At 44.9% G+C, this 27,263-nt stretch overlaps 1 protein-coding gene across 1 annotated transcript in view; it reads left to right on the top strand.

The window, feature by feature from the left end:
- The window catches only part of ATP13A4 (ATPase 13A4), a 94,575-nt gene that overhangs the window by 30,433 nt on the left and 36,879 nt on the right, over window positions 1-27,263 (top strand). The window contains exons 3-13 of the mRNA XM_020964649.2: window positions 1,262-1,408; window positions 13,535-13,605; window positions 13,688-13,768; window positions 14,829-14,898; window positions 17,673-17,807; window positions 19,323-19,392; window positions 19,691-19,825; window positions 21,867-22,037; window positions 23,234-23,391; window positions 25,052-25,240; window positions 26,429-26,490. Coding sequence (XP_020820308.1) covers window positions 1,262-1,408; window positions 13,535-13,605; window positions 13,688-13,768; window positions 14,829-14,898; window positions 17,673-17,807; window positions 19,323-19,392; window positions 19,691-19,825; window positions 21,867-22,037; window positions 23,234-23,391; window positions 25,052-25,240; window positions 26,429-26,490 — 1,289 coding nt within the window. The remainder of the gene's footprint in view (window positions 1-1,261; window positions 1,409-13,534; window positions 13,606-13,687; window positions 13,769-14,828; window positions 14,899-17,672; window positions 17,808-19,322; window positions 19,393-19,690; window positions 19,826-21,866; window positions 22,038-23,233; window positions 23,392-25,051; window positions 25,241-26,428; window positions 26,491-27,263) is intronic.

The following is a 27,263-nucleotide window of genomic DNA, read 5'->3' on the forward strand; positions in this document are numbered from 1 at the left end:
TTCTCAGCCCTAATCCTCGCTCTCTCTGGGTGGCATAGTGGATAGACAACTTGGCTTGAGTTCAAATCCTCCCTGAGATTCCTATTAGCAATGTGACCCTGTGAGATCATGGTGAGCCCACTTTCTCTCTCAGCCTCAGTTTCCTCATAAGTAAAATGGAGATAAAAATGGCACCTGTCTCACTGGGTTGTTGTGAGTACTGAATGGATAACATCTGTAAGGTACACTGAGAACTTGAACGCATTCTGGGAATGTGCTGTATTCTCTGTCCACTTTTTGTTGTTCGTCATTTTTGTTTGAATCTTTGTGACTCTGTTTGAAGTTTTCTCGGCAAAGATGCCATTGCCTTCTCCAGATCTTTTTACAGATGAGGAAACAGAGGCAAATGGGGTGAAGTGACTTGCCCAGGGTCACTCAGCTAGTATGTGTCTGAGGCTGGATTTGAACTCATGATGAGTCTTCCTGACTCCAGGCCCAGATGTCTCTCCACTGTGCCACCCAGCTAGCTGTTTCTTAAACTTTCCATGTTGTCTACCATGACCAGCCTACCCTTTCTCCTTTTCTCTCCTTAGAATTCCTACCATCCTTCTAGGGTTAGCTGACCTTAATCCCTCCTCTTACTGGAAACTTTTCCTGGTGCCCCCAGTTACTTAATATAGATTTTGTATGTAAGATTTAATTAGCTTTGGAGGCCTCAAGGGAATGGTCTTCTATTCTAACCCCACCCCCATTTTATAGATGGGCAAACTGAGATCCAGAGAGATGAAGTGGCTTGTCTAAGGGGCAGAGACAGGATTCAAGCCCAAATTCGATGATTCCAACCCCCACCCCCACTCCTCTGAACTGCCTGTGCTCCTTGAGGGGAGGAGGAGCAGGGGCCCATGAGGATCACACCAGCAGCCCATTCTGCAGGGGCCCATTGAGAAATACCGACAGGAACCAGTGCACATTCTTCCAGGAATCCCAAGTGCTCTTTTCTACGTGAGCCAAGAGCCTCCAGTCATGTGTAAAGTCACTGCTTGCTCACCACTAAGTCCTTTAATAGATAATTAGGAGATTTTCCTTACTAAGTCTCTGAATTCAGCAGCTGCAATGTCTATTTAGGGAAAAAAAAAAAAGAAAAGCCCTCAACCACCTCTCCATCAAATTATAGGAAAAATGGTGTCCAGAGCTGGAGGACTGTGATGCCGGCCCTTCTGGGTTGACCTTTGGGCTGATGGCTTTTCCTTTTTTCTTGGTGGCTGGGGGTCTATTTCACCAGGATGAATTTCAAATATATTCTCGAAAAAAGGTCACATGGATCTACCTGTCCTCCCTGAACGGCTCAGTCAGCCTCACCCCGGACCATCCCGTTATCGCTGACGAGGATTATGTCATCAACCGAGCCATCATCAGGCCTGATTTAAAGGTGAGTGGCATCCTGGCTGCAGACATGGTGGACATGGTGGCCATGGCGGAGCATCAGAACCTCTGCCATTCTGCAGAGTGTTAGGGATTCTGTTGGATGAGGCCCTGGGGCCTCAGAAGGTGAGCTTGGAGAATCGCTGCCCAGCCTGGGGACCTTGGACCCCAGACACCTTTGCAGCCAATCCCCAGGCCCTAAAGCAGTGTAGAAAAGTGGGGAGATCACTGGCTTTTGAGTCAGATGCCTGGGTTCAAATCCCACCTTTGGGAATGACCCCCTGAGTGACCGTGGACATGTCCTTTAGACTCTTTGGGCCTCGATTCTCTCCAGCTTGATGATCTCTGGCATCTCCTTCATTCCTAGCCTGGTGAGCTTTTCCCTGGGTAGAATCTGCCATGTTTGGGCTGCATTGGCAAGGCCTTCAATGGCGTGGGGTCACAGAGCGAGGCCAGAGGAGGCATCAAAGGAGGACGTTGGGGGAGGAGATGTTTCTGTGTTTGGGTTTATTTCAGGTTCCCCTGTGGGTTACTTGAGAGGTGTGCTGGTAAATGTTTAACGACTGGCTCTCTGAGAAACAAAATACAAACCCCCCAAAACAAAGCATTGTACAAGAAACCCTTTCAAGTGTAATCTGTGGAATGGACCTTTCCCCCTTTGCTTTCTTTAGTCTGGCAATCAAGGCAACAATAACTCAAGCCCTGATCTGTAGTGTTTGCTGATTCCTGAGGGTTTGGGTGAAACATTCACAATGTCAATTTAACAACCGGCTCTCCTTGTACTGTGGCCTATTTCACCTACTTCCCCATCTACACAGTCAATGGGACCTGGCTTCTTCACATACTCCTTCCTCTGTCTGGCCTTCCCAATCTCCCTTGGATGCTGGCACCTTCCCCCTTACCCCATATTTATTCATGTGTACATACTGTCTCCTCCCACAAACTAGAAGCTTCCTGAGGGCAGAAGCTTTTCATTTTGTCTTTGTGTCCCCAGTATCCAGCTCAATGATTGGCATCCCATGAGCACTTAACAAATGTGCTGAGGGCAGCTGGGGGTGCCGTAGTGCTTGAAGTGTGGGGCAGGCGTCAGGGAGACTCATCATCCCGCAGCTCAATGCTGGCTCACACCTTCGCTAGCTGTGTGACTCTGGGCGAGTCACTTCACCCTGTTTGCCTCAGTTTCCTCATCTGTGAAATGAGCTGGAAAAGGAAATGGCCAACCACTCCAGTATCTTTGCTAAGAAAACCCCAAATGGGGTCACAAAGAGTTGGACATGACTAAAAAGTGACTGGCCAACGACAACAATGACTGAATGAGTGATTGACCGTGAAGGGAAGACGGGAGCACAGGATTTGCTCCAAATTGGCTCAAGGGCATTCCACCCTCTGGGCCAGCTTCCCTCTCTCCCACTCAGTCCCCTGAGGTTTCCCCTCATTGACACTGATCGAGAGTCTATCAGTTCCATGGTGCGTTAAAGTGGGCTAAGCCCCTGACAGGCGCGATTGCATCTCTCCTCTGTCTGGTGCCTGGGGAGGCCTGTGTTTAGGGTGGCCCCTGGGAAGGCAAGAAGGTAAGGAGTTCTGCCCCCTTGCCTGACCAAAGGTCACCTTCTAGAGGCTCTGCTAGCCTGAGGAATAACCCCTGTCCTTCCTAGCCCCGTCCAGATCTTCACAGGTTCCTTGGCTGCCCCTGCTGGCAGCGTGTGGACTGGAACCCAGGTCTTCTGCCTGCCAGGCAGGTCTCTTCCTGCTCTGCCAGGACCCCAGGCTCCTCAACCTTCCTCTTTCTCTCCCCAGTGCCCAGAGACCAGCTCTCCTGGTCCCTAGCCTCCCTCCTCCTGGACACCTGACCCCCTAGCCCCTGCTTTACTTGTCAGACTGGGTGCCTCAGATAAGAAACAAGCAGGGGGTGAGCCCCCGAGCATTAGCTGAAGCTGGGATGTACCAGATGCCATTGCTGATTGGCAGGGCGTGAACATGGAACCAACTCCCTGAAGTTCTTCAGGGGGCTGTATTAATCATTAAAAAGAAAGCCCTTTTGTAATTAAGGATTCTGCAAACAAGCTTGATCACAGATAAAAAGTGGAGGAGGCCCCAGAAGCCTCACACCAAGATGGGAGTGTTCCCCTGCCAGAGAACAGAAGTCCAACGTGCAGGTCTGCCCTGCAGGAAGGAAGAGCAAGGCTGAGGAGCCAAGCCTGGTGATCTGCAAGCACTCAGTGGTGGCTGGACCTGGGGCATCCCAGCGGGGTGAGCTCATTTCTCTGAGCCCAGGAAGGACTGGTGCCCTTGTCATTGAGTCTGTTTCTCAAGTGCCCTGTAAGGGATCTGGCCTCGAGCAGCCTCACCTTGTGTTGGTGGGCAGCTCCCCAAGACTGTGTTCTTTTTGGTAGGATGTGGAGGGTAGCAGGGCTTATGGGCAGCTCGGCCATCACCAGGAAGCAGGGAGCATTGGTCCAGATGGTTACCTTGGCCAGCTCCTAAGTGACTTCGCATTTTGCTTAAAAAAAGAAAAAAAGGTGTCATATGAAGTAACTAGTTATTTCATGGGGTGTTGCGCGTGTCCGTGTCCAGCTCAGTGGCTGTGAGAGTCTTAGACTCTCCCAGGAATGCTAACTACCAGCTTAGTTCCTGATAACCTGCGCAGAGCAGTGAGAGGCAGGGAGACAAGATGGTGAGGCTCCGTTTATTCAAGGCACAGCACTGCGTTTGATATCTTTGACTCATGGGAACATACCCCAATGTAACAGCGGACAAAGCAGCAAAGTTTACATATCTTTACCAATAGGCAACACTGAGAATTTTTCTCATGCAAAGACCAATCAAAGTATCAACACGCACATCTCTTTGCAACATTATCCTGACTGTGTCCTTCTCCCGTGCTGTTCCCGTGAAGACACCATGTACTTCTTGTTACCGGAATGTCCCAATACTTGATTACATAAACCAGCAATACTTGATACGTCTCTGTGCTAGAGCTGACTGTTCTTGAGCTAGCAACATTGTTTTATAGTTTGAGCTTGCCAAGCGTCAGAGTTTTGGTGACTGGGAGGTGCAAGGTCCATGGACGGAGAACCGAGCCAGGATATTCTGCTCATGTAGTAACACCTGAGAGGGGCCTCTGCCCATCAGTGAAGTCTCATGAACAGCCTGTGGACCTCAACATTCTACAGATCCCTAACAATTCCCCCTTTTTGTTTTTGTCGCAGTCTCAGTATATGCACGTCACTATATATATTGTTTAACAGCATGGATATACATTTAAGTACGCATGGGGTACAACGAAGCAAGATAAGAACAAGAAGGATAATAGGAATTACTGCAGTCACAATGAACATGATTATATGAGCCACATTGGAAAAGGGAGTTTTGATCTTTTTTATCCAATCTATAATATGTTGTGCATTTTTCTCAGGCATTAGATCCCTATCAGCCACATGTGAAATTTCTTGAGCAATGTGGTATAACTCATCTATGTCCAAAGACAATGTAGAATTTTTGAACAATCCATTCAAATGTCTATGTATCCTCATCCAGTCCCATCGAGATGAATTATACACAACATTGGTAAGACACATAAATTGAAACCTATAATCACATTGCAAATGAGTACGATACTCAAGATTATCCAGTTCATCACTTATTTCAATTATTGTTTCTTTCATACCCTCTAAGATGTGATAAAAGTTAGTATCAATACGTTTTTGTGTAGCAAAGCCTATAGATACGTTTTTTGCAAGTTCATTCAAAAATTCAACTTGGACAATTTCATTTTGAACAGTGGAAACTGACAGTGCTATAGAGACAGTAGAAGAAATCAAAGCTATTAATGAAACAATACCCAAAACAACACAAGAAATACACCTCTTTTGTCTTCTTAAAAAGAAGTCACTTTTGTGTTCTATAATACCAAAAATATGCTCAGCCCTAGTATGATACCATTCTTTGCTTTTCACAGGTATAAGAGCAAATTTCTGTTGTGTTATGACAAATACCAATTGCTCATTTATCTTCAACCCTATACATTCTGACACACTACAATTCATACAAGTAACATTATATTCACTGGAGTCCAATTTTGTGATAGCGATGTTATTTTCTTTTCCCCACATGAATGCGAATTGTCCCATTAAACAAGCCCGAGCATAGGAGACGTCGGAAAACGATGCCAATTCCTGTCTCTTCCTTGCTGAAGTTAAATTGATAGGCCCAAGTGCTGCCCATGCCTTCCACAACTGATCTTCAACTTTACCATTAGGCAAAACCCAAGCAGGTTTAGGATATCCCCCAAAGGCTGGGGAGTAGGTGTGACTGTCATTAATGTCTTTAGTATAATTATGCCAGGATTGTAAAGTTGTGCCATTGATGTTGATACAATGTCTTTCAGCAGTAACACAGTCCAACCAGGGTGGGTATTCCTCCTTGTCTGGCCACATAGCCAAATAACAAGGAGAATATTTGGTAGGCCTCATTATCGGTGTGGAATTGTCACACCGCTGTCCTTCGATACCCAACATCGTGATGTTGAAATGTTGAAAGTGCATGATAGATTTTGTTGGCCCTGTCTCATTAAATTGAGTACCTTCAAATCTAAATGTAAGATTCTTTAATTGTACACAAATATTTCGAGTGTTATTTGTCTTTGTGACACACAATGGTGGAGCTAAAGCTAATCCTGTAAAATTAAACTTTATTGTGGGTTTTGAATTATTGCCTGTTGAAACAAAATTAAACTCTTTACCTAATCCCTGTGAAGCATTGCCTTGTAATATCACTTCTGGGAGAGTTTCTTCCCACGTAACTACCCTGGACTAAGGCTGTTTTGTCACAAAAGCCCATCTAGTTGCATTCCCTTCAGCTACAGTTTGTGTTATCTGCAAACCTAATATGAGTGTTGTCAGTATCGTGTAAGTGACTGTGGACAACTTGTTTCTTTCATCCTTTCTCCTACTGCTCCTCCGCCTCCGTTGTTTGGCCATCCTTCTTTTCTTGTTTTCTTGTTCTGAATGTATAAGTCTGACATCTTTACTTCTAACCCAGATTTCTCCTTCATCTGTGGAAATAAGAACAAACCCTTGTCCCATCGTTAGTACCCTACCGGGTCCCTTCCATATACCATCAATGTCTTTCCACATAGCTAACATTCCTGATTCATGTATAACTCTAGCAGTTTTAGTGGAATTGTGATGAGAATCACTTGGGATGAAATACTTCATAGCTGGAGTGAGGTGTGCGTCACCGAATTTTAAATAATTTATCATGTAAATGGCTTGATTCACTCTGTGCCAAGGGGTCAACCCAGCTCCCCCTTTTTGTTTTTGCAGCACCTCCTTTAAGGTACGATTGGCATGTTCCACAATGGCCTGACCACGAGGATTGTAGGGAAGGCCAGTGGTGTGAGATATGCCAAACTCACAATAAAATTTCTTAAACCCTTGGGAAATGTAAGCAGGGCCATTATCTGTTTTTAAACCATAAGGGGCCCCAGCAAAGGAAAAGCAGTGAAGTAAGTGTGCAATTACATGTTTAGCAGCCTTTCCAGAGTGTGGAGTGGCAAAAATAAAGCCAGAATACGTATCAACAGAAACGGGTACAAACTTTTGTCTCCCAAATGGAGCATGATGAGTAACATCCATTTGCCATAAAACATTAGGAGCAAGTCCTTTAGGATTATGAAGATCTACTTGAAAGGGTGGCTGAAAAGGAACACAAGCAGTATATCTTTTCACAATGGTATGAGCTTGTGCATTTGAAACACCATACAAGGTTCTCAAAGACCTGGCAGATAAATGCAATTTGCTATCACATTTCTGTGCTAATTCAACATTCATTGTTAATGCCCTATCCACTATATCAGTTCCCTCCAAATTTGGTCCTGGAGCTGCAGTATGAGACCTTACATGCAAAATATAAAATTTTTCTCTTCTAGCTTGCAAAAGACTTCCAAACAGTTGAAATATGTTGTTTTATGTGTTTTTTGTAAAATTTATTCTAACACTTCAGGACTAGAAGGAGCACATAAAATGTCATCCATGTAATGTATCATTTGTAGCTTTTTGTAATGGAATAGTAAAAAAGTAATCTTTTAACTCAATAGCTATCAAAGGCTAGGAAGTCATAAAGCATCGTTAATTTTCCTGACTTCTTTGCAATAAGAAAAACAGGTGAATTTTAAGGAACCCAAACAAGTTCATTAGATTTCGTTTTGTATTTTGTCAGCTTTATGAATAGGAAAAGCACAAATAGTGGGTGGAAGAAAATAACAGCTCTCAATAAATGTAAAATATCATGCCCACAAATTAAGGGGAAATGAATTGAGTTTTAGCTATCTGTTATTCTAGTAGTTTAAATTCATCTTAAAATAATTGAGCAGTGGTGACTTATTAGGCAAGCTAAAAATAATTAACATCCGTAACATTTTGGTGGTCTACTTGTAGACTGTAGAATATATCTAAAGTAAGCAAAGGGTGATACCTTTTGTACCTTTTCAGGGGTAATTATAAATCTATGAGACTGAAAGGCTTGGTAAAACTTAGGTGTTAATAAGGAGAGTGTGGTAGTAGTAGGACAACTGCAAAGTGACTAACAAGTTTAATAGCGTTATGAACAAAATTTTGGCACATGGTAAGAAACATTCCTCCTTAAAGGATAATGATAGGGAAAATGGGAAATACTGATTTCATGAAACAACCATACCCAAATTCAAAATCAAAACAAAGTTAATTATAGTGCTAAGAGTCTTTTACCTCAAGCAGTAAGTTTCACTAATCACGGCTTAAAGCCAGATATAGTCAATTTTATTCTCATGGAGTTGTAATAAGTAATAAAGATTTACCAAGACTCATGTATATATGAGATTGTACTTAGCATCAATTTTTTCTTGAATTTAAACTCGTCTGGTTTAAAAGCCAGTTATTAGGAATCACTTTATAAAGTCGCAACTTTTCAGCAAGCTCACTTAATTGTTTAGGAACTCAATAACATATACAAATTCTCTTCTCAGAGCAGATGACCTTGGAACACAGTTGGTAGGAGCTTTTGGCAAGCTTACAAAGTTAAGGGAATTGCCTTGTGCCCCTCCTTTTCACTCAGAAGTAATTAAGAATTCTAGGTTTTAACTTAAAACAGTAACTGCAAATAACTTAGTTAACAATTTGTAATTTTCATGAGTGACAGTTAAATTGTTTTAGCTATAAGTTGTTCTTTAATCATAGGTAAAGATGGAAATACCTGATTTTCTAAATGACAGTTATAAAACATCATGGAACAAGATTAACCGGACTTGATAAAATAATTTAGCTGGGTTTACACAGTTATCTCACTACCTTGCAGTTTCTTTTAGTTCACATTTTAATAACATCTAGATTATTAAAAATTGTGTGATATAACACAGAAAAGTGTGCCAATTTGTAATGAGACTAGATTTGTAAAACTTGAAACATGCATATTACTAAGGTGAATGAACTAAATTATCTTTAGATTGTGCTCCAATACTTAAAACTTTTCTCTTTGATCTGAGGAGGAAAACTCACCCTCCTTCCTGGAGGACCCTCCTTTTCTTCTCATTTTTTTGCCCCCACCCCAACCTGGCCAGGGTTGGAATGTGGGAGGAAGGAAGAGAATATCTTGCAATAACTTATGTTTGATAATCTTTCAATCTTATATCCAAAGCTTTGGCCCGAGCCTTAGAATGCAAAAACGAAAGAGAATTTTTTACTTCTGTCTATTCTCCAATAGTTTCCCAATCTTTTACCCCTAAGCCCTCTGTTCACACTGTCCGTGCAAACAAATTATATTTTCCTGTAGCTTTCTCACTTACTACTCTCTTTCCCACATGCTTAAACTTTCTTGCCTTTCTTCTACCTGAACATCTCTCTGATGGATTTTGATTAAAGTCCCTTTAAAACTGCACATTTCTAACACCTTTCTAATTCCGACCTGACACTTCGAGGATCCTTCTCAACTTGCTTTTTACCAATTATATAACCTAAATAATGAAGTAGTTTTTTCTCCCATTCTGTCCCCCATCTACCCACTCCCAGGAATGTGGCTGGTATTAGGGAGGGGCAAGGGGAGAAAGTCACTAGCAGCATTTCAGAATCCAGTTGTAGCCCTTGGCTGCCTGGCAGTAAAAGATCAAAGTAAATGACAGACATTAATCACAGACCATCATTCACACAGACACAGACAACCATAGAACAAAATGACAGGGAGAATTCAAAAGCGAGAAACTTGTCAGAAATCCCCTACACAAAGGAAATGATACTATTTTTATTTTGTTTTATCTCTTCTTTTCAAGGTATTTCAGATGTTATGGAAACCAGGCAAAATCTTTCTTGAGGTTTTGGTTTTTACAAAAGGCAAAACAATCTGTAGCGGCATACAGACCTCTCATCATGCCGCTTGAGTCTGTTTTACAGTTCAAGGCATGGGTAGTGTGGGGGGGGCTTTGAAGCTTCAGCTACTTTCTTAATTTACTTCATTTATAATTTCTGTTTTGGTTAACGTTTATGCAACTTTTTCTCTTTTGGTGGTGGAAGAAGAGGCTTCTACCTTAATCACTTTTGTGGCTAGAAACACGTCTTCTGATTCTTAGAGACATATTTTTAAGTATATTCCAAATTGCGAAAGTGGACACTGGAGCAACACCAGGTCCCTATTTTTGAAAATAGTAATCACTTAATTATTTGCCTACTGTTTTCCATTTTTCTACAGTTATTGTCCCTTCCTTGAGAAGCTAAGGCAAGATGATTCCTATCATGTCTAAGAATTCTTTAATCTGACAATGTAATACTATAACTCCCTTCTCTCTCATGATTTTTCGAAGGACCTTCTCATACGTGTCTCTGCAGGGAAATTTTATAGATAGCGAAAGTACCCAGAGGAACTGATTTCGGGCCTTTGGTGTTATAACATTCTGTCAATTGTTCTCCTATGGTGAAAGCACCAAGGGGAAGAGACTTTGGGCCTTTAGTGTTATAATATTCAGCTAGCTGTTCATCTACAATTTGCCATTGAGTCAAGTCCAAACTTACTTCCCTAGGTAACCAAGGTGAAATTATATCAATGATATCTAAAAACTCTCTTATTTTCCTAGGAGTTACAGAGCACCCCTCTTCCTTAATGACTTTATAAATCACCCGAACGTTTTGTTCTTTATCTGAGAGTTTACCTAAGCTTTGCCCCATGATAAGTTATGTAATATACATAAATCTTACCTACCCATAATCTTTCAACGGCTACTGGTCAGGTCTTCCCTGGCTCCAACAGACCTCGGTGTCTGAGTGGGTGTTGTATCTTCTTTGTCCAGACGATTCCCGACTGTTTCATGCAGCTGTCTTACTCTCCACAGCCCCTGATCAGCTTCACGGCAGCAGTGCAGCCCCACGTTGGGTGCCAGTTGTTGCTCTCATCCACGTCCAGCTCAGTGGCTATGAGAGTCTTAGACTCTCCTAGGAATGCTAAGTACCAGCTTAGTTCCTGATAACCTGCGCAGAGCAGTGAGAGGCAGGGAGACAAGATGGTGAGGCTCCGTTTATTCAAGGCAGAGAACCGCGTTTGATATCTTTGACTCATGGGAACATACCCCAATGTAACAGCGGACAAAGCAGCAAAGTTTACATATCTTTACCACTAGGCAATACCGAGAATTTTTCTCATGCAAAGACCAATCAAAGTATCAACACGCACATCTCTTTGCAACATCATCCTGGCTGTGTCCTTCTCCTGTGCTGTTCCCATGAAGACACCATGAACTTCTTGTTACCAGAATGTCCCAGTACTTGATTACATAAACCAGCAATACTTGATACGTCTCTGTGCTAGAGCTGACTGTGCTTGAGCTAGCAACATTGTTTTACAGCTTGAGCTTGCCAAGCGTCAGAGTTTTGGTGACTGGGAGGTGCAAGGTCCATGGACGGAGAACCGAGCCAGGATATTCTGCTCATGTAGTAACATCCGAGAGGGGCCTCTGCCCAGCAGTGAAGTCTCATGAACAGCCTGTGGCCCTCAACATCCTACAGATCCCTAACAATGGGGGATGTTTGGGGTTTTCTTCAGGGTGGAGGCCACTCTATTCTTACAAAATAAAGAAAGGCCAATGCCACAGAGGTCACGGGATCCTCTCTGTGAAGCTGGGAGGGACCTCGGAGGTCACTAGGCCAACCCCTCCCAATTTCACAAATGAGGAGACTGAGGTCCAGGGACATGAAGGGACTTCATTATGGGATCATGGATCTAGAGCTCAGAGGGATGGTTGAAGCTCAGTGTGGCCCCATGTTCTACAGACAAGGACACAGAAGTCCAGAGAGGTGGATGAAAGGATTTGCCCAAAGCCATATGGGGCAGGGGTGGGATTAGAACCCAGGTTTCCTGAGTGAGAATCCCCCTCTTTCCACTTCACCACATGCCACCTTGTCATTGGATTTCACTCTGTGGGATTCAGGATTCAGTAACTTGTTCAGGAGCTTCAGAAATGGCCCAGAGTATTGGGAACCTAGCCATGAGACAAAGGGAGCTAACATCATTATCAGTCTCTTTATTTGCCAAGTCAACAGATGCCCTGGTGTTGCTTCATGCCTGTGCCATTGAATCCACGCTATTCGGCTGGTTTACCTGTCCCCTTTGCCCATCCCTCATCTGCTGAGTAGTGAGTGGCCAATGATCCTGCTAAATTGTCCGTGGCTTCAGGAGCAGTGGGGAGGCATGTCTGCCTGGATCCCCAAGGGCACGAACAAGCTTCATGGGAGACTGGGCAAGAGAAGTGGTGTGGAGTCAAACCGAGTACGCCATGCTGAGGAAGATGATAGGAAACAAGCTTGCTGCTGTTGTAATCGTCCTTGAGTCATGTCCAAATCTTTGGGACCCCATCTGGGGTTTTCTGGACAAACACACTGGAAGTGGCCATTTTTAGACAGGTGTGAACGTTGGTGTAGATGGAAGCAAATTATTTGTTGAATGCCTACCACTATGTGCCAAACAGTGTGCTGGGAGCTGGAGATACAGAATGGGGAGGGAAGAGGAAAGGAAGGGAAGGAAAGAAGCAGTTATTAAGCACCTATTATGAGCCAGACACTGGGCTAGGCTCTTGATGGATATTATCTCCTTTGGCCCTCACGATGACCTGTGAGGTCTGCACTATAGAAAGGCAATTAATAAATATAACTAATAAACCACTCCTACCCGCAGGGAATTTACCTTCCATGGGAGAGAATAATTAATATGTGGCCAACTAATTACCCACAAACTGTACGCAAAGTAACAGGAGGGGAAGAGGTGATTCACTGGCCAGGGATGAGGAAGGATGATGCCCAAGATGGGGTTTGAGCTGAACCACAGGAAGACGCCTTGGGGATGACCAAATTCCAGGCCAGCTGGACTCCCATCTGGTCTCCCACTTCCATACATTTGCACAGACTGACTGCCTTCTTCAGGGCTCAGCTCAGTGCCACCTCCTCAGGGAAGCCTTACAAAATTCCTCTAGCTGAACATGTTTTCTTCCTCTTTAAATTTCCCTAAAATACTTAGTGCCAAGTTTACCTTTGACTCACCACATCCTACCTTCTAGTTTACTTCATTCTAATACTAATTCATTCATCCACTCATTCGTCCATCCCCTCACCCACCCATTTATTCATTCAAGAATACTTTGGTGAAGTTATTGTTTCAATTAGTTTAAGTCGACCATCTTGGGTTCTCTGAGTAAACCATCAGATTATTTATAAAAAGTCATCATTTTATTTTCTCTTTGGCAATGTAAGGTTCCTAAATATATTGCTATAGCTAATGTGTCTAGTGTGATGTCATAGAACATAGTAGGTACTTCATAAGCACTTTTTGATTGATTGAGGAACTGAATGATTCACTGAGTGACACAGATGTTAAAAGGGTTTGACCCTGGGTCTTCCTAAGGATGGCTGTCTTTCTACCACCCCACATGGCCTTTCTTCTAGTGTGCATCAGTCTCTACACTGTGTCCTCCCATCCACCGCTCCTTTCCACCCAGTGGAACGTTAGCCTATGGAGCCATCGCCAGGCAGGAAAGCCAGAGATCCGTGTTGTCCCTAGAATGCCCTGGGGCCAGCTGCCTGTCTAGACCTGTGCTCATGGCTTGTCTGGGTCTCTTTTTTGGCAGGTGAGGTGTATTCAGGTGCAGAAGATCAGGTATGTTTGGAACAACTCAGAGGAGCAGTTTCAGAAGGTTGGGTGAGTGGAATCCAGAAATTGCTGGCAAGGTGACACTTCTCCCCATCAGCTTGCCAGTGAGAGCTTCTGTCTCTTCTTTCAGGTGCCTAGAGGATGGGTTCACTGCTGCCAAGATACACCTGAAGTTTGGATCTGGCCTGACCCGAGAAGAGCAAGAGATTCGGTAGGAAGCAAACCCTGTCCTCATGGCTCCGGAAAGACAAGAGGGAGAATGTGGCCAGAGGCTGGGCTGCTAACGCTCCTCTCAATGCTGAATCAAGGCTTTTCTGGCCAGGGACGAGGAGGCTGCCTCAGCCAGTCCTAGAAGAGAGAGAGCTGGAGAACCATAAGCCTTAGACAGTCAGAGGTTTGGAAGAGCACCTCTTCTCCTCTTGCCTCCTCTCCAGGCCCCCTGCTCATTCCAGAACACAGCAGGGACACATCCCTAGCTTGTCCTATTGATTTCCGGAGAAGGCAAAGGAATGGGGGCAGGAGTCTGTCTATGCTCTTCATGTTTCCCTGTGGGATCAGAGACATGGCTCTGAGCTGAGCTGATACATGGTGGCTGACTTCAGCATAAGGGCTTCCCTTCCTCCCTCCAAGCACTCCCCAGCTCCCACAGACATTGACCTAAAGGCACCACAACTGCATTGGCTTGGCTTCCACATGGAATTCTCTGATGACATGGAGGAGGGTGTGTGTGTGTGTGTGTGTGTGTGTGTGTGTGTGTGTGTGTGTGTGTGTGTGTGTGTGTGACTGTCAGGCTCCTGGTCACTCACTTGAAGAAAATAACTTGTGTTACCAATGGTCCTTTACATGTGGGGTCTATGGGGACCCCTCCAAGGTCCAATGAGGGAACAGAGTTGAGAAATCACAAGACAGAAGCCACAATGTGGCAAGGGGCCCCTTAATAGGAGTGAAAGAGCCAATTTGCCTCATTAATTATGCACCTGCAAACAGGTCTGGTGAACTCTGACACCTGAGAATCCAGTTCAACAGAAGCCGCAACACCACCACTGTTGTCATCACTAGTGCCCTTCTTGTAGTTTCCTTGTTGTTTGGCTGCTGCTGAAGATTCTTCTTTCTTGAGGGAGAATTTCAATCAGGGTGGGAATAGTCTCTCACGTGGGCAGGTTCTACTGACTCAGGAGCAGAGAGAGTGGGAGTAAATGGGACTCCTTGGGACAAGGGAGGCAGGGAAACTCTTTGATGACTTTGAAATGAATCTTTCCTCTCTCCCGTAGGAGGCTAATATGCGGGCCCAATGCCATTGACGTGGAGATCACACCCATTTGGAAACTTCTCATTAAGGAGGTAACTCAGGGCTTTCTGTCCTTTTCTCACTTAGCCCCAAAGTATGGAAATTGGGGTTTTTGTCTTCAAAACCAACTCAGAGATCTTTAATGATAATTAAAAAATAGCTAGAGCCAGTCTTCCCTTCTCTTTCCTTTTCTCCTCTTCTTCTTTCCTTGTCTTCCTTCTCCTCTCTTTCTTCCTTTCTTTTCCTTCCTTCCCCCTTCCTTCTTTCCCCCTTCCTTCCTTCCTTCCTTCCTTCCTTCCTTCCTTCCTTCCTTCCTTCCTTCCTTCCTTCCTTCCTTCCTTCTCTGTCTGTCTGTCTGTCTGTCTGTCTCTCTCTCTCTGTCTGTCTGTCTGTCTGTCTGTCTGTCTCTCTCTCTCTCTCTCTCTCTCTCTCTGTCTCTCTCTGTCTCTCTCTCTCTTCACAGAGGTTCACAGGTGCATTGTAAAACCTAGTGTGAGACATTAGGACTGTGTGTGTGGGTGTGAAATACTTCTTATTTTACTATACTCACACTGGGCCTTTCTTTTTTATACTATGGTGTTTACCTGGAATTAAAGATTCTACCCTTTGTCTTGCAGGGGACATAATAACTTTTCCAATAAATATTTTATAACTGGAGTGGAGATGTCAAAGAGTTGTCCCATGATTCCCTCACTATCCAAAGGGGTAATTTACCAGATCAACATATATTCCTGTATGTGGTACTCTCCTGTCAGTCAGTAAACATTAATAAGTGCTTACTATGTGCCTGGCACTGTGCCAAGTGCTGTGCTAAGTGCAAAAAGAGACAAAAGATAATCCTTGTCCTCAAGGAGCTCACTATCCAGTGGGAGAGACAACAAGCACATACATGCATAGAAGCTATATACAGGATAAAAAAGGAAATCATTTAGAGATGGGAAGCACTAGAATTGAGAGGGATTGAGAAAGGATTCATGTGGAAGGTAAAATTTTAGTTGGGACTTGAAGGAATCAAGGGGAGCTAGGGAAGCCAGTAGGCAAACATAAGGAGAGGGAGCATTCCTGGAAAGGAATGCCTGGAGCAAATGCCAGGAGCTGAGAGATAGAGGGCCTTGTTTGTGGAACAGCCAGGATGCCAGGGTCACTGCATCAGAGGGGAGGCAGTGGAGTCTTAAGGTATAAGGAGACTGGAAAGGTAGGAAGGTTGGAAGGACTTTAAATGCCAAATATAGGATTTTGTATTTGATCCTAGAAGTGAGAAGGAAACCACTGGAGTTTGTTGAGTAGGGCACCACATGATCAGACCTATGCTTTAGGAAGAACTGAAAGGCAGTTAGAGATGTGAGGTTGGAGGTCAGCAGAGAAAGATATATTTGATCATCACCAGCATGGGGATGGTAATTAAATCCATGGTTGCTGATTAGATCCCCAAGGGGAGTATAGAGGGAGAAGAGAAGGGGGCCCACCTATTGTCATTGGGAGACACCAATTGTTAGAAGGCACAATGTGGGTGAAAATCCAGTAAAGGAGAATGAGGAGTAGTCAGAGAAGGAGGTAAAGAACCTGGAGAGAATGATGTCCCAAAAACCAGAGAGAAGAGAGGAAGAGAGAGTGATCAACAGTGTCAATGGCTGCAGAGAGGTGGAGGACAATGAGGATGGAGAAAAGACCCTCCTTTATTAGAATGTAAGCTCCTTAAAGGCAGGGACTATCTTGTTTTTCGTATTTGTACTCCCAGGGCTTAGCACATAGTAAGCACTGAAAAAAATGGCTTTTTAAAAATTATTATTATTCCTTCCTATTTGGCAGGATCCATTGAACTTAACCAAATTTCCATTGCTGACAGAAACCTTTCCCCAAGAGGTAGCTTGATATTGTGGATGAAGCATTGGATTTGGAGTCAGGAAGACTTGGATGGAATCCTGTCTCAGAAACTTACTAGCTCTGTGACACTGGGCTAGTCAGCTAACCTCTCTGGGCCTTAGTTTTTGTTGGACTTGCTGACCTTTAAGATCACTTTCAGCTTTAACTCTCTGGTCTTGTGGCCATCCCTCTAGGAGTGTGAAAAGATGTCTTCCATCTGCACTTTAGCAAGACTGTTGTAATTAGTTTCCTGTAGAAGATGGGATTTTAGTTGACATTCATAGATGTTGGTATGAACTGAGGAGGTCCGACTCCCGTTTCCCAACTAAATTTGCATTCCTTGACTAGTCTTGCCTTTCTCATCTCCTTTAACTGTGGGGACATCAATGCCAGGGCCTTCCTACCCCCGCTCCCCACATCATTGTCTCAAGGTATCTCAACACACCAGAAGTGACTCTCTGCATTTCCCCTGAGGTTTCAGGCATCAAGGAAAGCACTGCCAACCACACAGACTGATAAAAAAAAAAAAGACATGGGATTTATAATGAGCTTTTCTCTATTTGGTGGCAACTTGGACTGTCCCTAATTTAGACCTGGGGACCCCAAGTAGAGGAAATGGACATGATGACCTAAGGGTAGTTAGTGGACATTTCTAGTAGGAGCTGTTCTTTAATACCAATGGACTCTCACAGAGTTCTAAAGGCTGAAGGCTGGATTCAAATCGAACAGTTTCAACTCTGCCCTGCTCAGGAAAAAGAAAACTTTATCGTCAATCAATGCATCTTGATAAGCAGACTTGGAGATGAAAACAAGCATGGGTTGGTTGGTGACCAGCCATGACATGCCCTTCTTGTCATGACTGGGGAGTGTCACTGATGTTCCAACCTCGGGATGTCCTTCTTGTCTTGACTGGGAAGATCATTGTGATCACGTCTTCCTTTTTTTTTTCTGTGGGTACCACCAGGTTCTCAATCCATTCTACGTGTTCCAGCTCTTTAGTGTCTGCCTGTGGTTCAGTGAGGACTATAAGGAGTATGCTGTCGCCATCATCATAATGTCCATAATCTCCATCACCTTAACGGTGTATGACCTCCGTGAGGTAAGTCTCTTGCTGAGTGAGCCTGGATGCTCAGGAAGGGATCCAGAAGTGGCATGTGGAAGCAGGGAGATGAGCTCAAATAATCCAAAGAGCTGGTATTTCAGCATTTATTAAGTGCCTACTGTGTGCTGAATGCTGGAGATACAAAGACAGGCAAAAGGCAGTCCCTGCTCTTAAGGATCTCACAGTCTAATGGGACAGACAACATGTAAACAACTACATAGTCAGTCAGTTAGCATTTATTAACTCCCTAGTACCTGCCAGGTGATTCACTAATCTCTGTTCAAAGAAGAAATGTAGAGAATTAGAGATAAGCAACAAAGAACAGGCACTCCCACTAAAAGGGATCAAGAAAGAAGGTAGAAAGCAGGGTTTGATCTGGAGGATCTGAAACCACCAGGAGAAAGGGGTGGGATGGGGAAAAGAGCCCAAGCTCCAAATCCCTCTTGGATCCCTATTCTGGAAGGCTGCTTTGGGGATACCCTCATTGAAGTGAACCTAACTGCTAAGTGTGTGCTCTAGGAAGATGACGTGATAGCAGAAAAGTTTAGTAGAATGTAAATTCCTTGAAGGAAGAACCCAAACTCTAAACCTCTTTCTGGGTCTCAATTCAGGAAGGCTACTTTGGTGATACCACCACTGAAGTGAACCTAACTGCTAAGCATGTGCTCTAGGAAGATAACTAGTACAATACAGTAAACATTTATTAAACACCTACTATGTGCCTTGCACTGTGCTAAATGCTAGGGATACAATGAGGCAAGACAGTCTCTGCCCTCAAGGAGCTTACAATCTAATAGAGAGAAGCATGAAAACAAATATATACAAAGCAAGCTATATACAGTATAAGTGGGAAATAATTAGCAGAGAGAAGGCACTGGAGGGATTGGGGAAGCCTTCCTATAGAAGGTGGCATTTTAATTAGGACTTAAAGGAAGCCAGGGACACTAGCAGTTGGAGCAGAGGAGGAAGAACATTCCTGACAAGGTCAACAGCCAGAGAAAATGCCTGGAGCCAAGAGGTATAGTGTCTTGTTCATGGAACTGCCAGTAGGCCAGTCGATGGCAGTAGTAGAAAGGTCTAGTAGAATGTAAACTCTTTGAGGGCAAGACCTGGATCACTTTTGTCTTTGTACCTCCATCTAGCACAGGGCCAGGTACAACATAGGTATATTCAGTGAGTGCTAAATTGAATCAAGTTGAATTAATTCTGTATAACTTACACAATTCCCTATCTCTACAGTATTTCTTGATTCTGAAAAGCTCTTTCAAGAAAGTCAAGAATGCTGAGGGATTCCTCTCTGTGGTCAATCCTAAGTCTGTCTCTTCCTTGAACCCCAAAGAAAGGGTTGATCAGGCTTAGTGTCAGAATTTTGGGACTTCTATCCCTATCTTTGGGGCTAGTTAACCCAGTTGCTTGGCACATAATATTCCACCTTGGCATGCCAAGGCCAACTCCTCGAATGGGTATCCTAAGCATTAACATTATTTCCTGTGTCCACCTCTACATTTCTAGCAATCCATAAAGATCCACCGGTTAGTTGAATCTCATAATAGCATCCTGGTCACTGTGTGCAGGAGAAAAGGTGAGTCCCTCTGGTTATTCCCGTTTACCTTCTAGATTGGAATGACCCAGTCATCCCATCTCTTGGAAAAAGGACAGAAATTGGGATGTAAATGTTGATGCAGGGACAAGCTTCATCTTCACCCTGTTCCTCGCCACGTAGTCTTCTATTAGCTTTTGGGGGTGAGCAGCCATAGCCTTTCCTTTCACTTTTTCTGTCCTAATAACTGTCAATGACTCATTGGGTGGGTGGGTGATGAATGCTTCTTTTGGGAGAGAAAAGCCATTCAGACTCAATATCTCTCCCTTCAAACTTTCAGCAGGTATCGAAGCATTAGAGTCCCGCTACCTGGTCCCTGGAGATTTATTGTCATTGAGTGGGAACAAAATACAGATGCCATGTGATGCCATTCTCATTGATGGGGGATGTGTTGTGAATGAAAGCATGCTGACAGGTGGGGAGAATCTCTCTGATGCTTAGAATCTTGGTATGTTGTGGACTGTCTTAAGCTGCAGAGCCCTTTCCATCCCAACAACCAGTGTCACCTCCTAAGGCAACTCCTTGGCCAGCACTTACTTGGGTCTCAGGGGACCTCACACTTGAGTCTTTTGATGACTCAAGAATAATCTTGGTCCAGTGGTGGTGGCAGTCCCAGGAGTGAAAGATGACTGGGAGGAGGCTATGGAGTGGGGTGAGTGAGTATCATTCCCACAGACTTCACTAAGCCTGTGACTGAGGGATTTGAGAGTTTACACAGAGATCTTTTAAAGTCTCACTCCTTCATTTAAAGGATGAGGAAACGGAGGCCAGAAGAATGGGGTTGTTGAATGGGGTTACAAGGATTATAAGTACAAGGCCAGGATCTGAGCTGGGTCCTTAAGAGCTCTTCCACTTCATTGCAATAAATAAATGAACACTATTTTACACTAGGTTGCCCTGGTGTGACAATACTTTTCTTTAAAAAAAAATCATTCATTCTCTACTAGAATGACACTAAACATAGTCAAAGCCTCCAGTCCTCAGCAGGAGCCCCCAGTGGGGTTTTCCATGGCCATAATCATGTGTTTCAGAACAATGGAAGCAATGGAAGAGTAGGAAGAGACTTCATTTCGAAGCCAGAGAGCTGAGGGTCAAATCTGGGCTCAGCCAGTTGAATCATTGTGTGACCTCATTTTTCCTCCCTCTTCTTATCTAAAACACAGCCCAACATATCTTTATTAATCACCTATTAAGTGAACTATAGAGAGGCAGTGTGGCCTAGTGGCTAGATTCTGAAGGTTCTAGGTTTGACCTTGCTCTGATACTTACTAGCTTTATGACCCAAGTTGCGTGATCTCTGGGACTTACGCAACTCTGCAGGACTTCTCCCTAATAGAATGTAAGCTCCTTCAGAGCAGGAATGATTTTGTTCTTTCTATTGGTAGCCCGAGAACCTAGCTGAGTGCCTGGCATGTAGTAGGTGTTTAATAAGTGCTGACTGATTGGTTAAGTCAGAGACAGGCTTCAATCTATGATGTTGGCTACCAAACCACAGATTGCCCACAAATTAGATATGCAAGGTACTGTCCGAGGTGCTGGCTTTTTTGTTTGTGTTTTGGTGAGGAAGTATTTGTGATTTTACCCTTGTGGCAGAAATTCTGGTGTGAAAACTCCTTTTACTGATCAGATTGGCAACTCACCTCTTACTCTTACAAAGTTGCCTGGGGCCTTGAGCAGTTATCTGATGGGCTCCTATGTGTTAGAGGTGAGATTTGAATCCAGTTCTCACCATAGCCTAGCATCACCCTCTACTGGAAGGAGAGGTTTTGCTTTACAGTCTCTTCCCTAGGACTGTTATTATCCAAGCCCTTTATTTATATAACTCTCGTCCTTAGAGAAACTCTGAATCCTTTCCCTGGTGCCACTGCTGGCCTCCGGGCTGTCTGAATTGCTGCCCACTTCTGAGGTTGGGGTAGAAAGGAGTTTGATTCATGACCTAGCTGCGGGTGTGCTGAGTTGGGGGTGTGGCCTGGGCTGAGAAACACAGGAGGAGGTGTTCTTGTTGCCTGCCTGGGAAACACCCAACCATCTTCAATAGCACAGCTGGGTGGCCCACTGAATCCGGGGGCTCCTGTGCCCATTTGAGGTCTAAAATTTAATCCTGACCTGCCTTTGCCCAGTCCAGGAACATGTAGAATGGAGACAGATATGTCCCTCCTCAGCTGTTTGGTGGTCATGGTGGAGGTTGGGGGCGGGGTGTGTGTGTGTATGTGTGTGTGTGTGTGTGTGTGTGTGTGTGTGTGTGTGTGTATGTGTGTGTGTGTGTGTAATCAGGGCAATATTTGGATAGCCAGGTTCCTAACCCTTAAGGAAGTTCCTCAGGACCATCAAACTCTTTAATCCTCAGTGTTTTGGGGGCTGCTAAATCTCACTTAACAAAAGAGGAGATTGTGCATAGATGGATGTCTCCATAGGCATCTTTGAGTTTTACCCAATGAAAGCTTTCTCTTCTTCAGGGGAGAGCATTCCTGTTATCAAAACGGCCCTGCCCAAGGTGGGAGACACTGTGCCCTGGAAGCTGTGTGGCCGAGAGGACTTCAGGAGGCACATTCTCTTCTGTGGCACCGAGGTCCTCCAGACCAAATCAGCTGGCTCAGGAACAGTGAAGGCTGTTGTCCTTCAGACCGGTCAGTGCCCGGGGACCTCCTGCAGCCTCTGCCCCTGAAAACCTCCTTTGTTGAGCCTGGTATTGTCTTTGTGAATTCCCTGAGTGTCAAAAAGTCTTTGGGCCTGGTCTAACACATATGTGTGTGTTTGCACATGTGTGTGCCCAAGCATGACTATGAGCACACAGTGCACATGTATCCACATACGTGAACAAATTGTATGTGCACATGTGAGCACTTCTGAATATGTATGTGCATGTGTTGGTGTATGTGTGCATATGCATGTGTGTGCTTATGTGTGCATGTGTGTGAGCCAAGAATTACAAATCCATAAAGGAAAGACGAATGTCTCTCAGTGACCTGCAACAAATGCTCCTGTGCACATAACCTGAATGTCACCTGATGCCATCAGAAAATTGGTAACTGACTCAAGCACAGAGAGACCTCCTCTCTGCTCCCCTCCCTAGCCCCTGGGGCTGTTTCCAGGAATCCAGGTCTTGCCCTGCCCTGGGGCCCCTGCAGGTGTGGGGAGGGGCTGTGGAGCCACAGGCTGTGGGTCCACACAGGTCTTGGCAGAGTTCAGGCCCCAGAGGAGCCCCTGGACCCAGGCAAGATTCAAGGCCTGGGCCCTTGGAATATCTGAGCCAGGAAAGGGGGTCTGAGCTTAAGAGCCGGAAGATAAGGGAACCAGCACAGAGCAATGTCAGGGAGGTGGGACTGAGGAGCTATGGCAGAGGTCTTCACAACAAGATCTGCCCTGGCCATGAATCACCCTGAGGCAGCATTGTTTGAGTGAGAGTGTGGGAGGGAGTCCTGGCAGGCCCCCAGAGATGAGACCATGTAGCATTAGCATGTTGGAGCAGTAACAATAGCAGTTATGGAGTGCTTTAAGGTTCAAAAAATGCTTTATGTTACTATCTTACTTGATCCTCACAACCATCCTGAAAGGTAGGTGCTATTGTTAAACCCATTTTATGGTAGAGGAAACTGAGGTAGACAGTGGTGAAGTGTTTTGTCCAGGGTCACACATCTAGGAAGTGTCTGAGCAGGATCTGAACTAGGAAGGTGAGTCTTCCTGACTTCAGGACCAGCACTCCATGCAATATGGTGCTCCCTGGCTGCCTCTTAAACATCACCTATTGCTTAGAACCAAGGGAGGAGAGGGCGAGGTGGCCGACTTGCAGAAAACGGAGTCCTGTGGGTGCTTGTTGCCTTAGGTTTCAACACTGCAAAGGGAGACCTAGTGAGGTCTATCCTCTACCCGAAGCCAATGAATTTCCGGCTCTACAGAGATGCGGTCAGGTTCCTCATGTGCCTCATCGGGACTGCCACCATTGGGATGGTCTACACCATATGCGTTTATGTGCTCAGTGGCGTAAGTGGTTTGTCTTTCCCATTATTTGAGGCAGTGACTGTGCTCATGAAGTGCTAGAGAGAGGTGGCCAGTAGCCAGTAGGAGCCAGAGCCTGGTTCTCCCAGATGCCTAGGGATAAGATCTGGGATGTGGAGCCAGGAGACACCTTAGCGACCTTCTGCTCCAACCGCCTCCTTTTAAAGATGAGCAAAGCGAGGCCCAGGGCAGGTCACTGACCTTCCCAAGGTGGCTCAGAGGTGTTATTGGAACCTAGAGCCTACCCCACAGATCCCATTCTCTTGGGTCAACAAACAAAAGGCAGGGGGTTGGACCTGGAGTATCTTGACACCCTTCCTTAGGCTCAGGGACTTTTCTCCATATATTTCACCCCCAAGGATACTTTGCAAGTCTTCCTCTGGTGCCTCACTATGCTTTGGGGGTGGGGTGGGGGAGAGAACCCTAGGTTCTCAAAGGCATGGACATCAGGGTGCAAGTGGTAGCAAGCTCAGCCAGGCTGGGAAGGCTTGGGGGCAGACCCAGGGACAGACAGATGGACAAAAGGAGGCAATGGCTGGGGTCCTCAGCTTGGCCCAGCCCCATTCAGAGGCTCACAGACAGTTTGGCTACAGAGTAATCAGATGCTCCAACACAGTAATTCTGAAAGATGCTCCATTACATTAGCCCAGCTGGCTAAACTAAACAACTGATGGTCTGTGCTGGTGGACAGAGCTTCCACTCCTGAGAAACTGCTGATTGCCGGAGCACATGTTTGTCTTCACCATCCAGGTGTGTGCCTTTGTGGGTGCGTGTGCACACACTCACATTTGGTGCTGCACTCCTGGCACAAGTTATTGTAGCACTTTCAAGTTGTTTTTCTCTGTTTATCTTCATTCCCTGGCACAGATCCTAGAACCGGAAGGCACTTAGTCAATGTTGAATTACTGCCAACCAGCACTCATTAAGCACCTACTGTATGATACAAAGAAAGACAAACAAACCCGAGATTATTGCTGTCAGAGAATTCACATTCCAATGGGGGCAGTGACATGACCAAACACTTGTCTGATGAGCTAGGTCATAGAATATACACCTATAAGTTGAAGGGACCTTAGAGCAATGAGTCAGTTTTACAGCTGAGTAATGGAGATATGGCCATTTTACATATGAAGAAACTGAGGCTTAGCATAGTTGTGATATTCTTATGGTCACACAAGTAGTATTTGTCTGAGGCAGGACTTGAATTCAGGTCTTGTGGACACTAGGCTATCTATACTACTTCTACCAAGCAAGGCAAAAGAACAGCACAGCCCCAGAAGACAGCCAAGGTGAGGCATATGAAGAAGTCTGTGCTGGATGTCAGGAAAGGGCTGGCTGGGAAGATGGGGCCTGACTTCCTTCATGGCTCCTATTGCTCTTGGGGAAAAGCAAAAGAGAGAAATAAGCAGTTCTTTCTAATTCCATTCACCCACAAGCATCTTAAGGCAAGCTTTTACCCCCACCCCACCTTGGCTGACACAGACATGGGACAGCAGATCAGGCTGAGTGTGCTCTAGGAGAGGGTGAACAGTTACCACTCAGACCCATGTGAGCTGAGCCACACTTCCAGACATACCCTCCTCCAAGACTTCAGTACCGGTTTGGGAAGGCTTGAGTCACTTAAGCAGTGGGGACCTTTTCCCAGGAGCCTGCAGAGGAGGTTGTGAAGAAGGCTTTAGATGTGATTACCATTGTGGTTCCCCCTGCACTGCCTGCTGCTTTGACAACAGGGATCATCTATGCCCAGCGGAGGCTGAAAAACAAAGGTATCTTCTGCATTAGCCCCCAACGGGTCAACATCTGTGGTCAACTCAACCTCATCTGCTTCGACAAGGTGTGTGTACCTCATTTCCCTTCCCATTCATCTTTCTCCTTTTCCTCCTCTTCCACCTCACAATCATTATAGGTTGGATGACCATTAGTAGAGAATATTGCAGAGGGAATATTTCTGTGATCACTCTCTAGCTTTACCACTAGTATTACTGTTTATATGACTTGAAGTCTGGAGCCCTCTAAAAGCTAGTAGTATTGAGCACATGACCTCACTAAGATCATACATGAGGTCCCTGTCTCCTCTAGAATTCTAAGACTTACAGCTGATTGCACCCAAAGAAACAAAAAATACTGAATTTTTGAGATGAGATTGGGTAAAGCAGTCATAGGACCATAGCATGTCAGGCTAGAGGGAGTCTTAGAGATCAGCACCTGCAAGACTTTTCTCCAAAAACCCTCAGTTCAGAATTTTATTTCTTCTGGTCTCAAAGTGAGAGGTCACCATTCTTTTTTATCTCTTGCTTTGTGCAGGCAAACATGTTGAGGTGAGAGGGTTCCAGGGGTTGAATAATGCAATATAGTTTGGTCACACATGCCTTAATTAAAACATTAAATTAAAAAGATAAAGAATGGAAGTGAATTTAGTATCACCTCTGAAAAGAAGGTGGCAACAATGTCAGAGCCTGAATCCTGGCAAACACTGTCCAAGGTTCTGATAGACTAAGAGAGGAGTGATAGGGGAGGCAGGGTGTTAGAGCAATTTAGTTCTTCATAGCTCTCAGGAAGCAACTTCAGACATGGAAGGGTAACCAGCTGAGGAAAAATCGCCCCTGTTCATTCACCTATTATATTGCAGCATCATTCTACCTTTGAGGCCATACTATTCTTGGCATTGGAAACTTTCTATGTGACCCTGGTCAAGTTACTTACTTCTCAGTGCACCAGGCCATGCTCTCAGTTCTAAAACACGAGTTACAGATCTGAGATGGAGGAAAGTTTAAATAATGGAAGTGTAATGCAGCAGGGAAAATGCAGCCCTCTCCTGCTCTTTGCCACAATCATACGACATTAGCACCCCTCTTTAGGGCTATGCTGTTTTAATTCCCTGGTTTAGGAACTTAATCGTGGCTTTTTGTCCTCTATAACACCTTTGTGACACACATGAAATTCTGGTGTAATACTTTTTAATTGTGCTTCTTCAGGAGCTCTCCCCTCTTCAAAGTGCATTTAAATGCTTCTTTTTATTCAGACTGGCACCTTAACAAAGGATGGCTTGGATCTCTGGGGTGTGGTCCCTTCAGATAAAAATGGGTGAGTGCCTTGGAGGTATGGTGGGATGAGGGTGGGGTGGGAACCAGGGCACATAGCTCTATCCTCTCAACACTCTGTGTCTGCCCCTTGACGCCTCCCAGGAATGGGAAGATTGGCCTTTGACTTTGAGTCACAAATATTTTGTTCCTTCAATGGGCTTCCTCCTTTTCTTTACTTTCCCACAATTCTCCTTGGAGGAGAACAAACAGAGACAGGCACAGCAAGACGGCCAAGAACCTGGCCTGGCATGTGGAAAGGTCACCTACCCTTACCCTGGTTGCCAATGGCCTTGCCTCTTTTGAAAAGTGTTATTGATAAAGTTTGTTTTTACAATGCAATCACCTCCAGAGCTATCCCTCTGGCTAGGCCAAGGGGAAATCAGGCTCTAGGGTGTAGACCAAGGTGGGGAGAGCTCCTCATTCTTACCAGTTGAGCAATTAAACAAAACTAATCACCAAAGAGAATGTGTCAGGTAATGCACTCCACATTCAGAACTTGTGGGCCCTCTCTCCTACCTCACTAAGTAAATAAGAGTTCATGCAAACACTTGCTATATGCCAAACATTGAGTGAAGTGCTAAGCATACAAACAGAAAGCCAGGGTTCCAGATCACAAGAAGTCTGTGTTTTAATAGTGGGAGAAAACATACATAGATGAGTTTAGCCATGAAGTAGAGGAAAGGCCTCATGGTCCTTTGGGGGGTGGTGGTGGGGCCTTTCTCCACGTGAGTTGTTCCCCTGGATGATGGCTATAGCAGTGAGCCTTGATTCAGG

Source organism: Phascolarctos cinereus, unplaced genomic scaffold (genome assembly GCF_003287225.1).
Source record: "Phascolarctos cinereus isolate Bilbo 61053 unplaced genomic scaffold, phaCin_HiC Scaffold_7;HRSCAF=346, whole genome shotgun sequence".
NCBI lineage: Eukaryota > Metazoa > Chordata > Mammalia > Diprotodontia > Phascolarctidae > Phascolarctos > Phascolarctos cinereus.